At 38.7% G+C, this 13,367-nt stretch overlaps 1 protein-coding gene across 5 annotated transcripts in view; it reads left to right on the top strand.

The window, feature by feature from the left end:
• LOC309489844 (uncharacterized protein) overlaps nucleotides 1–7,285 on the top strand; it is a 9,259-nt gene extending 1,974 nt beyond the window's left edge. For 2 of the 5 annotated variants that reach the window (XM_082158750.1, XM_082158752.1), the window contains 4 exons: nucleotides 1,740–4,604; nucleotides 4,887–4,961; nucleotides 5,389–5,433; nucleotides 6,306–7,285. In XM_082158750.1, the coding sequence (XP_082014876.1) occupies nucleotides 1,740–4,604; nucleotides 4,887–4,961; nucleotides 5,389–5,433; nucleotides 6,306–6,822 (3,502 nt within the window). In that variant the 3' untranslated portion in view covers nucleotides 6,823–7,285. Of the gene's footprint in view, nucleotides 1–204; nucleotides 473–1,739; nucleotides 4,605–4,886; nucleotides 4,962–5,388; nucleotides 5,434–6,305 lie in introns of those variants that run through there. The other 3 variants (XM_082158753.1, XM_082158754.1, XM_082158751.1) reach the window with 3 other exon arrangements.
• Nucleotides 7,286–13,367: the final 6,082 nt, after the last annotated feature.

Raw genomic sequence — 13,367 nt, forward strand, 5'->3', positions numbered from 1 at the left:
TATATGTATATATATAATATTTGTATTAGACTTTTTAATCTGTATCTTTATTGTGTGCAGTCAAATTTTTTCAAGTACAAGAAGCAATTCATGTGCAACAAAGTGCAACTTTTTTTTCTGTTTTTGAAAACTTATCTATTAATATATTAGTATAAATTACACTAGTATACATTATATTGAGTATGATATTTAGCATTGTTCCACATGAGCTGGTCTCCACATAGGTGGAGTTCTCACTTTCCCTTTGAGGACATTTGGTCCCTAAAATGTACGCGAAATGATGCACACACACATTTTTTATAACAGCCACTTATTAGAGTGGTTCGTTAGAAAATTTACTGTCAGTCGCTGATTAACACCCTCTTTGTCAGGCAAATTATCAAGGTGCCCAAGGTGTGTTGAATGAGAGAGAGGGCAGCCGAGCCTGGCTGGAGGGGGGCCAGGTGTAGCAGCGGAAAGGAGAGAGAGTCAGGTCAGAGCAGAACAAAACGTGTGTCAGTGTGTGAAATATTTAATTAGTCACACACACGCACACACTCAGGTTGACACAGTTTAACTCAGAGCAAACAGACCACAGTTTCTCTATATTTCTGGAAACTGTACGTATTAGTTTTCTGAATAGATAGATCAGAGGTAATGGAATCTGAATGTGTTAGAGCGCACTTTTACTCTCTTTCTCTCTCTCTCTGTTTGATATCACTCTGTTGGATTCATGTGGTTTAGGCAGGGAAGTCTTTTGTACATTCTATTATGAGGTCTTGTGCTCTGAAATCAGCACAGTTGTTATTGAAGCATTGAGTTTTATTATATGAAGCATGAGGGTTTTTTTTATCATACACCTCATAATAGATTGCACCCCAATTTTACATTTTTATTAAATGTCTTGATATAATGTATTCATTTCAAAACTAACTGCAGGCGGTAGCAGATGGTTTATAGTTTGCAGTTTTTGTATGTGGGTCACTGTCAGAAAACAGTGCCATTTGTGCTACATGAATATGTGTCCCCATGACTGACTAATGATATATTTGACAGAATACTGAATTTAGTCGCATTATCTGATGGATTACTCTGAAAAGTATGAAATGCAAAAACAAATTTCAAACACATAAAACTTTAATTTTGTTTAAAAAAAGGTTTTTATCTGAATATAACAATTCACATCACCTTTCATCCGCATTACATTTACATTGGTTATATAAAATATGTTTACGTACATATATATTTGACTAACATGTGTTCATTGAAATCTTGCTTACACTATAGATTGTTTTTCATAAAATACTTAATGCATTTCTGACATATTTAAGAGAGTGACGTCATAACACATAATTCAAACAGAGAGCCATTTCTCTTAAAGTCCATATTTTTTTTATTTTTTTTATGTTTATACTTATACTGGCCTCATCAAGTTCAATCTTTCTCTGTTATGGAAAAAAACAAACATGTATTTTTAACAGATAAATATTATACTTGGCACAAAACACAACCCCAAAACATTTTGAATTAAACTGGGTTGACACAAAAGAGAAGAAAAATGTCATTATTCTTATAATTAATAGAATTTTCTGAGAATTAAAAAAGAAATTTTTAGAGCAAGAATGGCACAGTTTTTTTTTAAAGTATGACTCATGTATCAGGTTTTTTTGCAGTCCAAATAACATTCATTACTATTCACCTTTTGTCTGCCTTTTTCAGTCTATTTACTTTAAAGACTTCTCTTTCTCCTTCCACCTCAGGTGCACCATAGTCGTCAAATGCATTGATTTCTACTCAAGTCTGCCTGGACCAGTTATACTTGAGATGGGTAGACGGGCAGCTGATCACACCACTCCGGTGCCAGTTCTCGGAGCGCCCGCCATTGTGGGGACACGTGTCTGGAGGACCGTGGCAAATGGGACCAGTAGTATGGCGGCCCTCGCACTGACTCATCACTGTAACGTCGGTGTTCAGACATCACCTGCAATGAGAAACAACCAACTGCAGCTGGGCGTTAAACATAGGGACACTGGTAGAAATCAATCAGAAAAAACAGTGATCATGCCACCTAATGGCAACATCCTAAATGAGGCTGGTAAAAAGGAAGATAGCGGGAAAGAAAAAACAAGAAGTATCATTATTAAACGAAGAAGTCTAGAGGCTAAAATAAAAAAGGGTGTGACCTTTGAGGGGATGGAGAGGGATATTTGTAAAAGCATCAGGGAAGAAGTGCAGTGCCATAACCGTCCAATCAGAACCAGTCCTCCGTTAAGAGGTGTGGCTAACAGCAGGCTAAAACCGAGACGGAATTGTCACTTTACCAATGGGAGTGTGGTTGACTCTGAGGTAATGGGCGGGATCAGCAGTGACATCAGTGAAGGGAAGGAGTCTACAACTGGACAGAAAAAAACTTTACCTCTGCATTCACCTCCTAATAGACCTCTCTTGACCTTCTGCAGCACTTGTGGGGGCAGGCAGAATACAGAACCTCCTGGACTCCACAGCCAATCCAGGGCGATCACGCCTCCAACTTCTGCTGGTTCTCTAGGACTCCAATCGAGACATTCATCCCCTTTTTACCCTGGGAGTGACGTGCAGAAATACACGCAGATAGAAAGGCACACCGAACGCAATGTTACACAGTCAGAGCAGCACCCCATGAGCCCTAACCTTCATTCTTATCTCAACATGAATATAAACAAGGAATGGCCATTATCTCTGCTGCCTGCTCAGCAGAGTGAGGCATCAAACCTCACTAATCATCACACAGTCAAGAGGGAATCTAGTGCTGACACACACATTAATCATACCGGTTGTTCATCGGTTCTAAATACACACACGCTCACTGTTACCGTGAAAGAGGATGGAGCTGCGACAAAGGTCGTAAACACACTCTCGAACGCTAACAAACCTCATAACTCTTGTCCCCGCAGACCTGTGTCTCTTAACCCTCCCAAAACACACAAAAACAGCCCAACTGAGAAGCTAGCAGCCACACAGGTGGCAAGTACCAGAATACCACATCTGAACACCCACTTAAGATCATCTCACCAGCCAAACCCTGATGAGAAACGTCCAAATCAAGAAAACCAGGCTGCACCCACACACTCAGAGCCTACCAAGTCACAAAATAAAACACACATCAAACCTTTGCAAACTACTTTGAAACCACAGATATTCCCCCAAACGAGCACACCACAGAACTCCAAACTTCAAAATGGCAATTGCTCACGATTGAATCAGACAAGTACACTTTCTAAATCTCCTACCGGTTTTCATTTACATTCAAATGTTAAACACCAAACTATAGTGCAGAGTTGTGTGAATGAAGGTGTCATATCCCCCACTGCTTCAAACCTTCACAGACAGGTTCAATTCCCTAATGGATTAGAGTCCAAGTTTGACACGCACACTAAACCATCAATGTGCTCACACACAAATTTTGGCATTAAACCTCAAAGCAGGACGCAAATCTGTGCTGACACAGAGTCAGAATCCTCACCCTCGGATTCACGTTTGCATTTTGCGCTGGCAACACACACACATAAACTCTCAGGACCTCACGGTGAATCACGTCACGCGTCAATACACACCGGCACTCTTTCGCCCGCCGACACGCACAAGCAAGCTTCCCACACATCCACTCAGCGAACAAACACCAATGGAACATCACTGCAGGGTATATCCGCACATAAACACGCACTGTCACATCCTTATCTTGAGTCAAAAAGCCAAAATGACACTCGCTTGTTTTCACATGCCCCAAATATGTCAACCCATCACAAAGCAACACTTACGACGCAAACAATCAACCATCAGAACCTCTCAAATGCATTTACCACCACTCAGACTGAGGTGGAGGTGCAAACGTACACCAAAGAATGTTCTCAAACTAGCCCGGGGGTCAAAGCTGCCCCGCGCGCTTTGTGTGTTCATTCGAAAACGCCACATAGACAGACAGAGCCTACAGTTCTCAGACGCTCTGTCCTGAATCAGCTTAATAATGACACTCTTGAGTCCTCATTACTAGCCATCGCTTCCGCTAGAGCTTTTCCTCAAGCTAAAACACTCAATGGGAATGAGTTTAAGTCTTGGAATGACACTGAGTCAAAGAAACAAACTGAAATGAAGGCAGCAGAACCAGAACGTCAAATGATCAATGGCTCACAACACTTTCTTCAGCCTCCAAACAAACCACCTCCTTCTGTGACCCCTGCTTGTCGACCTCCAAAACCTTCTTCTGCACCTCCGCAAGCACCAACTTTTAAATATATATTGGGGGGCAGTGAAAACAGAGGCCTGAATGTGGCCTCCAACCAAAACTCACCTCTGACACTGTCAGGGACTTTGCCTAAGCAGCACTCACAGAATGGAGGGAATCTCCAGAACTCAAAAACACATTCTGAAGCAATTGGATCTGTCCCAAATGAACACTGTTCCCTAGAGCACGACCACCCGGCTTCTGCGGTCCGGTTGCTGCCTGCATCGCCTCACTGTGGCAGTCGTCGGGACCCTAAGCATAGACTAGAGATGGTAGAGGAGAGTCTGCAATCCAACAAGGAAAGAGTCTCAACTCTTCTCAACTGCATCCAGGACCTGGAGATGAGCCACGCACTCAGCAAAGGGTGAGAGACAGAGTTATTCAAAAATTAGCAGATAATAGACAAGCTTGACTGGCGTGCTGGATGTGTTAAAGGTAATTGTGAGAAATTCTCTGAGCGGAGCGGCAGGAAAAGAAGGTAGTCATGGTTTAATTTGATGTACATTTGTTTTTTATATCCAAGCGTAGGTCAATAAGGGCTGTAAATGAGCTCTAAATGAATTTATGGATGTGAGTGCAAGGCCAAAGGCATACTAAAACAATGCTGTTTAAAATCCTTTTCCTTGCATGTTTTCTATTTATGTAGTCGGCGATGTTTTCGGACTGGCCAAGACCTTAGTGACTGTTCCACCTGTCAGAAGACTGCATGTGCTGTCTACAGGTGAGAGCACCCAGTGAGACTACCAATCATTTTAAAGAGATATGCTGCATTTACACCATGTCTTAATTACCGTACTTTCAAGATGACAACACATTCTACTCTGAGCTGTCAACGTCGTCGGACTAGGAATTACGCATTTCTATGGCAACACTATCAATGCCTAAATGAATCTGCAGCGGTCACGTGCTTGTAATTACGGTAATTACGACATGTTGTGTAATTACCGTATTACCCATAGTTCTCCCAAAATTCCTGTCATAATTTACTCACCCTCATGTCATTCCAAACCTGTAAGGCTTCTTTCTTCTGTGAAGCACAAAATAAGATATTTTGACAAATGTTTTTTTTTATAATTTTTTTTTTTTATAAAAGTGAATGGGGTCCAATGTTGGACCCCAACGTTCTTATCTTATCTTCTTTTGTGAAGGAATGTCACAAGAAGGAATGACATGCAGGCTTGGAACGAAAACGGGTGAGTAAATGATGACAGAATTTTCAATTTTGGGTGAACTATCCCTTTAAGCATGAACTTTTGTACCTTAGTGTGTCTTCTGTTATATACAATTAGATTCAAATTCTATTTCTTTCCATAGACACAATATTTTCTTCTACTAACGAAATAAAGAAATTCATATTCATTTATTAATAATATTTTATAATAATATTTGTATTATTATTAATGTATGGATAGTGGGAGAAAATAACAGACAAAATACACAAAAAAAAACATTTGACTTGCAATTACACATACACAAACATATATTTATACAGTATGTAATGTATACAGAATAAAATAACATTTGTTATTCTATTTATTTTATTTTATATGTATTATATAATATTATATAAAATTTGTCACAGTTTCCTCAAAAACTATGAAGCAGCACAAGTGTTATCAACAATGACGATAATAATAAATGTTTATTGCGCATCAAATTTGCATATTTAAATGATTTCTGACAGATTGTGTGATATTGAGGAAAGGACTGGAGTAATGATGCTGATAATGCAGCTTTGTCATCACATGAATAAATTACATATTATAGTAGAAAACAGTTATTTAAAATTGTAATAATGATTCACAATATTACTGTTTTTACTGTATTTTAATCAAATAAATGCATCCTTGGTGAGCAAAAGAGAATTTTTTCAAAAACATAAAAAAAAAAATCTTACTGACCCCAAACTTTTGACCAATAGTGTAAATGTATCTAATTCCAAAGGGAAAAAAATAACCATGAAGCTTGGACTATGAGAAATAGAAGTAACTTGAAATGCTCTTGTTTCTATCGCCCTACCTTTTCTCTTCTCTCTCCTGCTTTGTTTACTCACTCTTTGGCCTAGTGTGGAGTATGACTTCCGGAAACAGGAGAGAAGATTCAAGGAGCTCTTCCAGAGTCTGTGTCCACCATCCCCAGAGAGGAGAGAAGGATATGAAGAATCTCTTTCTTTACTCACCTTACTCATTCACAATCACAAATTACACCAGCTAAATGCCAACATTATGACCCAAAGTCAATCTGAGAGTCAAACTCAAAGTCAGCCTCAGATTATTTCTCAGATTCAGTGCCAAATCCAGGCTCAGTCTCAAATTCAAACTCATTCGCCGTCGCAGATTCAGTCTCGGCCTCAGGCTCAGCCACAGGTTATATCTCGGATTCAGCCTCACTCTCAGATTCAGCCTCAGATTCAATCTCAGAATCAGATTATATCTCAGATTCAATCTCAGAATGAGATTATGCCTCAGATTCAGTCTCAGGCTCACCCAGAGAATCAGTGCCTGTTCAAGGCCAAAATCAAGAGGAAGAAATTATGCAGGAAGCTGTTCGGCTGGCTGCCACACAAAGTCCAGACAAAATGACTACATCATGCCAAGAATCTGATTTTCATGCATGACTCTCAACCCTCTGGTATGCGGAGTCACAACTCCTTTTGGTCGTAATGCAATCTGAAGTCTGACATATTTTATGGAATGGAGCAATATTTCATGGCATTCTGTGACTGTGAACTACCAAGGATTTTGAACCATGAAACTAGTTTTCCTTGGCAAATGCTATTGCACAAGATTTACTTTAAAAATGTATTCTAAGTTCCCTACAGTGACAATGAACAATATGCTTGCCTTGACTAAACATGAAGGGTTTTGCACTTAAGATGCTTTTTTAGGACATGACATGATGAGGATACACATCACTTCCTTTTTGATCTTCCAAATGGACAGCTATCATCTGTTAAAGCCAGATGACTGTGATTGGACTGACATATGGAGCTTCAATGGCTGAATTATTGCTAAATAAACCACAGATTCAAGGTTATGCAACAAAGATGGGTGTTTTGTCTCTTTTCTTCTAAATCAACAAGATTTAGAAAGAAGATGTATGCCCAAACATACATAATCATGCACTTTTTTTTTTTTTTTTTTTTTGAGTGTTTGCGGTGGCAATCTGTCAAATTTTTCATTCCTTTGCACCTCCGTGATGTGTGAGCATTAGTTGAACTCAAATTGAATTTCCAGAAACTTCTTTTAAGATTGTTTATTAAACAAAATTAAGAGGAAATGAAAATGTTACACGGTCAAATAGCTGTATTGCTCCAATCTTTTGACAAAGATATCCTGTAAATTTAGTTTTAAAGGGGGACCTAGTATGCCACTTTTTACAAGATGTAATATAATTCTCAAGTGTCCCTAGAATGTGTTGATGAATTTTTTAGCTCAAAATACCTCACAAATAATTTATTATACCATGTCGTAAATGAAAATTTTTGAGTGGAAGGAAAAACATGCTGTTTTTGTGCATGTATCTTTAAATGCAAATGAGCTTTCCAGAAGAGGGCGGAGCCTGTACAACCACGCTCAGTTCTTCATCATCATGAACGTTTTTTTATTTATTTTTCTATGCATTTTAAAGCCATATCAGTTTAAACTTCTGATGTTCTGAGCGTACACATCCGAAGTACACACACAGAAAGCTGGCTGTCAGACGGTGCGTCCCGTGAGTATCAAACTAATTTCTCTGTCACATATTATTGCACTTAAAGGACAAGTTCGGTATTTTACACTTAAAGCCCTGTTTACAGATCGTATCTGATGAAATAGAACGGTTCAGATTAAAATTTGGACACATGCTCCTGTCCCGAGAATTTTAGGTTTATTTCGCTTTTGTGGACCTATTTTGCCAAACGCGTCACACCCGTGATTCTTCCGTTGAGAGCTTGAATAATAGACACTCCAGCCCAGTTGGTGGCGATAATGCACCTTTGCCAATTGCAAGCAAACCACGGGCATTTCATTGAATACACAGAAGAAGCAGAAGAAGAAGCGGCGGAGAAATACCGTAAAGGTGCTGCGGTCTCACAGCACGTCCTATGGAGTCAATGGAGTTGGACAAAAACTACGATAAAACCTGTTGGAATGCATCTTTTTCAGCGATTTTTGATGGAACATATCAGTGAACACCCCCTGACCACTCGGTGAGTTTCACGTCTTTGTAAACGAAAGTTTAATGTGTTTTTAGGACGGAATGTTCCAGTGCATATAGACAACCATTGTGGGGGTGGGGGGGGGGGGGGGGGGAGCGAAATAAACCTAAAATTCTCGGGACAGCAGCATGTGTCCAAATTTTAATCTTAACCGTTCTATTTCATCAGATACGATCTGTAAACAGGGCTTTAAGTGTAAAATACCGAACTTGTCCTTTAAAGCTTAAAGGTGCACTGTGTCATTTTTAGCGGCATCTAGTGGTGAGATTGCGAATTGCAACCAACAGAAGTTACGGTGGCCGACAGGAAAAGATGTAGTCGTCTGAGACAGCAGAGAGTAGCCAGTTAAGCAGTGAGGTTTCTTTACAAAGATAAATTAAGAAATGAGGTTTACTTAATTATTCACTAAAACGATATGTTATTGAAAATATTATTGTTGGCTCATTTTGAGATACTGTTTTTTGAGACATGGACTTTTACCACAATATGGGTGGTTTTGTACACACACTGCGGACTCATATATGTTCAAAACAGTATAAAAGTGAATTTTGCATAACAGGTCCCCTTTAAGTTTTGTCATCTCATACATTTTTGTCAATTTTAATGGCATCTAAATTTAGTCTAAAATAACATTTTAGCTAATGAGGAATATAAGATTAAACCAAATCTTCAAACATTTTTTACATCAATTCAAATATATATCAACATTTAACAAAACAATATGCGAAAACGTTCCTTGTTGTAAAAACTGCTCATCAAAAGGGATTCTTTTTTTTTTCTTTAAGTGTCCACATGTTGTGCATTTTTTCATTTCTTCTTTGATTTGGTTATTGACTAAATTTGTAACACTTTACAATACAAGCTTTTGATTTTAATAATGTGTTAGTAAATGTTGAAATTAACATTAACAAAGATTAACAAATGCTATATAAGTGCAGTTTATTAGTTAATGTTAACTAATGAAACCTTATTGTAAAGTATTACTCCTAAATCAAAAACATTTATTAACAAACATTTCTTCTGTAATTTCTTATTAGAAATTGTTGTCAGCATGCAGTGTTACAGTCCAAATATACTGTATATCCGATAAAAAATGTAGGTCACACTTTATTTTGTTTGATTATTCTTTTTAATATTATCCTCATGCTATGTATTTTCCGTTTTCTCTTCGTTTTCATTGACTAAATTTAAAAACCTGTCATCAACAAACATTTCGACTGTATATTTCATACGAGAAATTGTTGTTCACATACAGTGTTTTAAATGTATATCCAATCGACTGTCCTGGTACACAATGAGGAGAGACAGGCGGTTGGTCTGAAAGCAATCAGCTTCACTCCTGGCTCTCCCAAAGGGAAGTGGACGCATGCTTCAGGTCTCCAAAGCCCTAAACAATCTGTGGCCTAACAGGCTTTCTTAAAAGACTTTGAAAGTCAAACAATGTAGGAAGAACGTGGCGAAGCATGAAGAACCTATGATGAATTAAAAGTTTGGCTGCCCGACACACTCATGGCTTTATATGTAGAAGCAAATCCACTCCAGAGCTATTCATGCCCTGGTAGCTTCCTTTGATTAATAAGCTGTTGCCAGGGGCTATGCACTATTTTGGACTAGATTCTGCCTTAACTTAGTATCTAAAAAAATTGAATCTCTGCAGTGCAAGTAAAGTGACAGGAGCCCCAAATGTCAGCATCTCTCCACTGCTCTGGAGGGGTTGGGTTCTCTCTCCATGCCAAAGAGCAAGTGGACCTCACAGCCTGCCCTCGTACAAGAGAGCGAGTGCCATTGCAATACACTCTGTCTCTGGAACAAAACAAACCAGTAAGGGCAGCATTACTAAGCACGGCTGGGATCAGTGCATGCATATTTGTCAGCAAGATTAGGTCACTTTCATAATGTTGTGTGATGCTAGTGAAGATGAATCTTTAATTTGCATGTATAATGTATGGTTTAGTTAAAAAAAAATGAATAATTTACTGTCTGCTTCCAGCCTGTGGTGTGTTTAAAGGCCATGTAGCTGAATGCTAACGCAAACCCTGACGTATTTGAGACTAAAAAGTATATAATTCTACATAAAGAATTCAAATAGGAATTTATTTCTTGAAGGTATACTATAGCATGGGCTCTCTGTCGCCATCTTTGGTTGAAACATAAAATTGCGAATACATATGCACAGATTACAACTTAAAAAATATTGTAACATTGTAATATTGTAAAATCTTGTACAGTAGTGGGAGAGAAAATATGAACATCAAGTCTGCCTTTCTCTCTTCAATTTTATTGTTTCAACATCTCTTCTTTCTCACCCCTCTCATTTGCTTTCTCTCTCTCTCTGCTAATCTCAAAAGTAGAACAGCGCCTTCCTATCGCTTCTCCTAAAAAAGGAAGCAAGCGTGCCTCTGTAACTCAGATGGAGGAGGCTGGAGACAATGTGTGACGGGCTGCGTTCTCTCTGACCCCTCCCAGGGGAGCTTGTGTTTTAGTCGGGGTGGGACATGAGGGTGCACTAACTCTCTCCATTCTTCTCCCGGTGGGGTTCTCCAGAGGCGGGGTGCAGATCGGAGCAGCATGCGTCTCTGGAGATATAAGGTCGATGTTTCGTAAGATGAGAATATGATATGACAGATTGCAGCGAAGGGCCACAGCTTACACACTTAGATCTACATGCACAGATGCTGACACGCTAAAATGTGTGTGCACACACTCAGCTACAAAACCAAAAAAGGTAAAACACAATCACAAACAAATAGTCATCTCAATGAAGGGGCTGACCTGAAATCAGTCAGCTCAGTAAATATCTCTAAATATCTCGCTGCTGCTCTAAATATCTTGACATATTCAAGGAGAGATCCTGACAGGCAGAGGGGATGATGATAGCTTTGTGCTCACGGCTCCAAGCTGTTTCCGGAGAGGTTGTACTTTGTGTGCCAAAGTTGCTAAGACGTAAGGATGAACTATCAGTTGAAGAGCCAATGAAATCACAGTCCTGCTGTATCACCGTTTTGCCCCTGAACAAGACATTTAACCTCATGCTGCTTCAGGGGAATGAGTCAGACCAGCATAGGTCACTTTGGATGAAACCATCTGTTTAGATTCCTTAAGTGTTTTATGGTAACAAGGTCCAAAATAAATTTCCCCTTGTTACTATTTTTAGGCTGCAGTTGACATTTGATTCATAAAGGGGAAACAAATCTGTAATATCCATGATTGGCATGTTGAACTGGCCTATAGTGGACTTATTTTTTCAGATCTTGTAAGTAAATAGTCATTTAACTTTTTCTGAAAGAAAGGAATTAATAGTTTATTTAGCAAGGTTGTATTAAATTGATCAAAAGGACAGTTAAGACATTTATAATGTTACAAAATATTTCTATTTCAAATAAAAGCTGTTCTTGTGAACTTTATCACAAGCAAAAATAAATAAATAAATAAAAAACGTAACACAGTCTAATATTAAGCAATTGTGAATGTTTTGTTCAAAATGAACAAAATATAAATAATGAGTCATCAATACTTATTTCCAAAATGTGTTTTTCTCTAACCACTATGGTAAGCCTATATTATAAGTCTTTATATTTTAGACCCAGCAGGGATTGTTTTCACGAGAAAACATATGCGTACATATATCCCTTGCCCATGTGTGTCCCGTCATATCCGTAAATAGAGAAAAGTTGCTCCGTCTACTTTGATGCATGTATGGGAGTGGCATAGGTTAGTTGTCACAATGAGCGAGAAAGGTTGACCTTGAGCAGCTAGGCCTTATTTCTCAAACCTCCATTGAATCCCCCATTTTACAGAGGAGATTCTGCTGGCAAACAGAGAACGCGAAAGAGCTCGCAATAACACAAAAAACAACACTGGGATCTGAGGGATTTAAAATGCTTTAAAAGTGAAGCAGAAAGGGCGGTTTTATTAGACAACAACAGGTGAGTAAGGTATTTTATTGAACAGAGACATTTCCATATAACTCTCTAAAAGAGTTCATTTTAAAGCATTATTGATTGTGAAATGTCATTTCATTATGGTTGTTGTACTGTAGCACTGTGCTGGAATTTATTTTCAAGTACTATAAATTAAAGTGTTAATTAATGGGTATAACTACAGTAACGTCTTCAGCTAGTTAGCTTGAGATCCTTCCCATCCAAACTGGTTATATCTCTTAAGCCTAGTAGTGAATGTTTCATGAGCAGTAGAATAACCATTTTCATCCGCACAGTCAGAGCCAGAAGTGCATAACCAAAACAGTGTTTCTTTTTTGCATGGGCCAAAAGTTACATAGTGTACCTTTAAAGGCCCACTGAAGTGCCTTGAAATGCGCAGCATTATTCAGTGTGTTGACGTAATTTCCACTGAAACAGGAAGACAGGAGGACGGGACATATCGAACAGCTCCTCCCCTGTTTTAAGATAGCCAATAGTGTTTAGTTTATATCACAGCTCGGCCAGAGCCATTGAGCTCAGTAAAGCCACAGTTTCCTCCTAATCTCTAACAGTTTCTCCTCCTAATCTCCTCCATATCGCTTTAAAATATAGCATTCTGTGTATAATTCAAATGGGTCCTATACGTTTTCTGTTATGCGCCGACTTGCATAATGGAGCAGATTGTGTGTGTGTGCTGCGACTGTTCGTGTGACACTAACGTGAAACCAGACTTAATTCGCCCCAATGGAAAGCATATTTGAATCGTTGCCTGAATGTGCCATTCAGCATGTAGAAAATAGTAATTGTGTGAACAAATTACCGATTTTAGCTGCAGCTTCAGAGTCTGTTTATAATGTAGGGGGCGGGACACTTTAGATTCTAGAGCATTTGATTGGACAGAAAATCTAATGAGAAGCTGAAGTGCAGAGTGATGTCATCAAAATCATTGATACATATTGGAGGAAGTGAGAAACTGTAAGTTTTAAATTATTATAAATGCAAATTG

The sequence above is a fragment of the Leuciscus leuciscus genome (assembly GCF_965113295.1).
Source record: "Leuciscus leuciscus genome assembly, chromosome: 24".
Taxonomy (NCBI): Eukaryota; Metazoa; Chordata; class Actinopteri; order Cypriniformes; family Leuciscidae; genus Leuciscus; species Leuciscus leuciscus.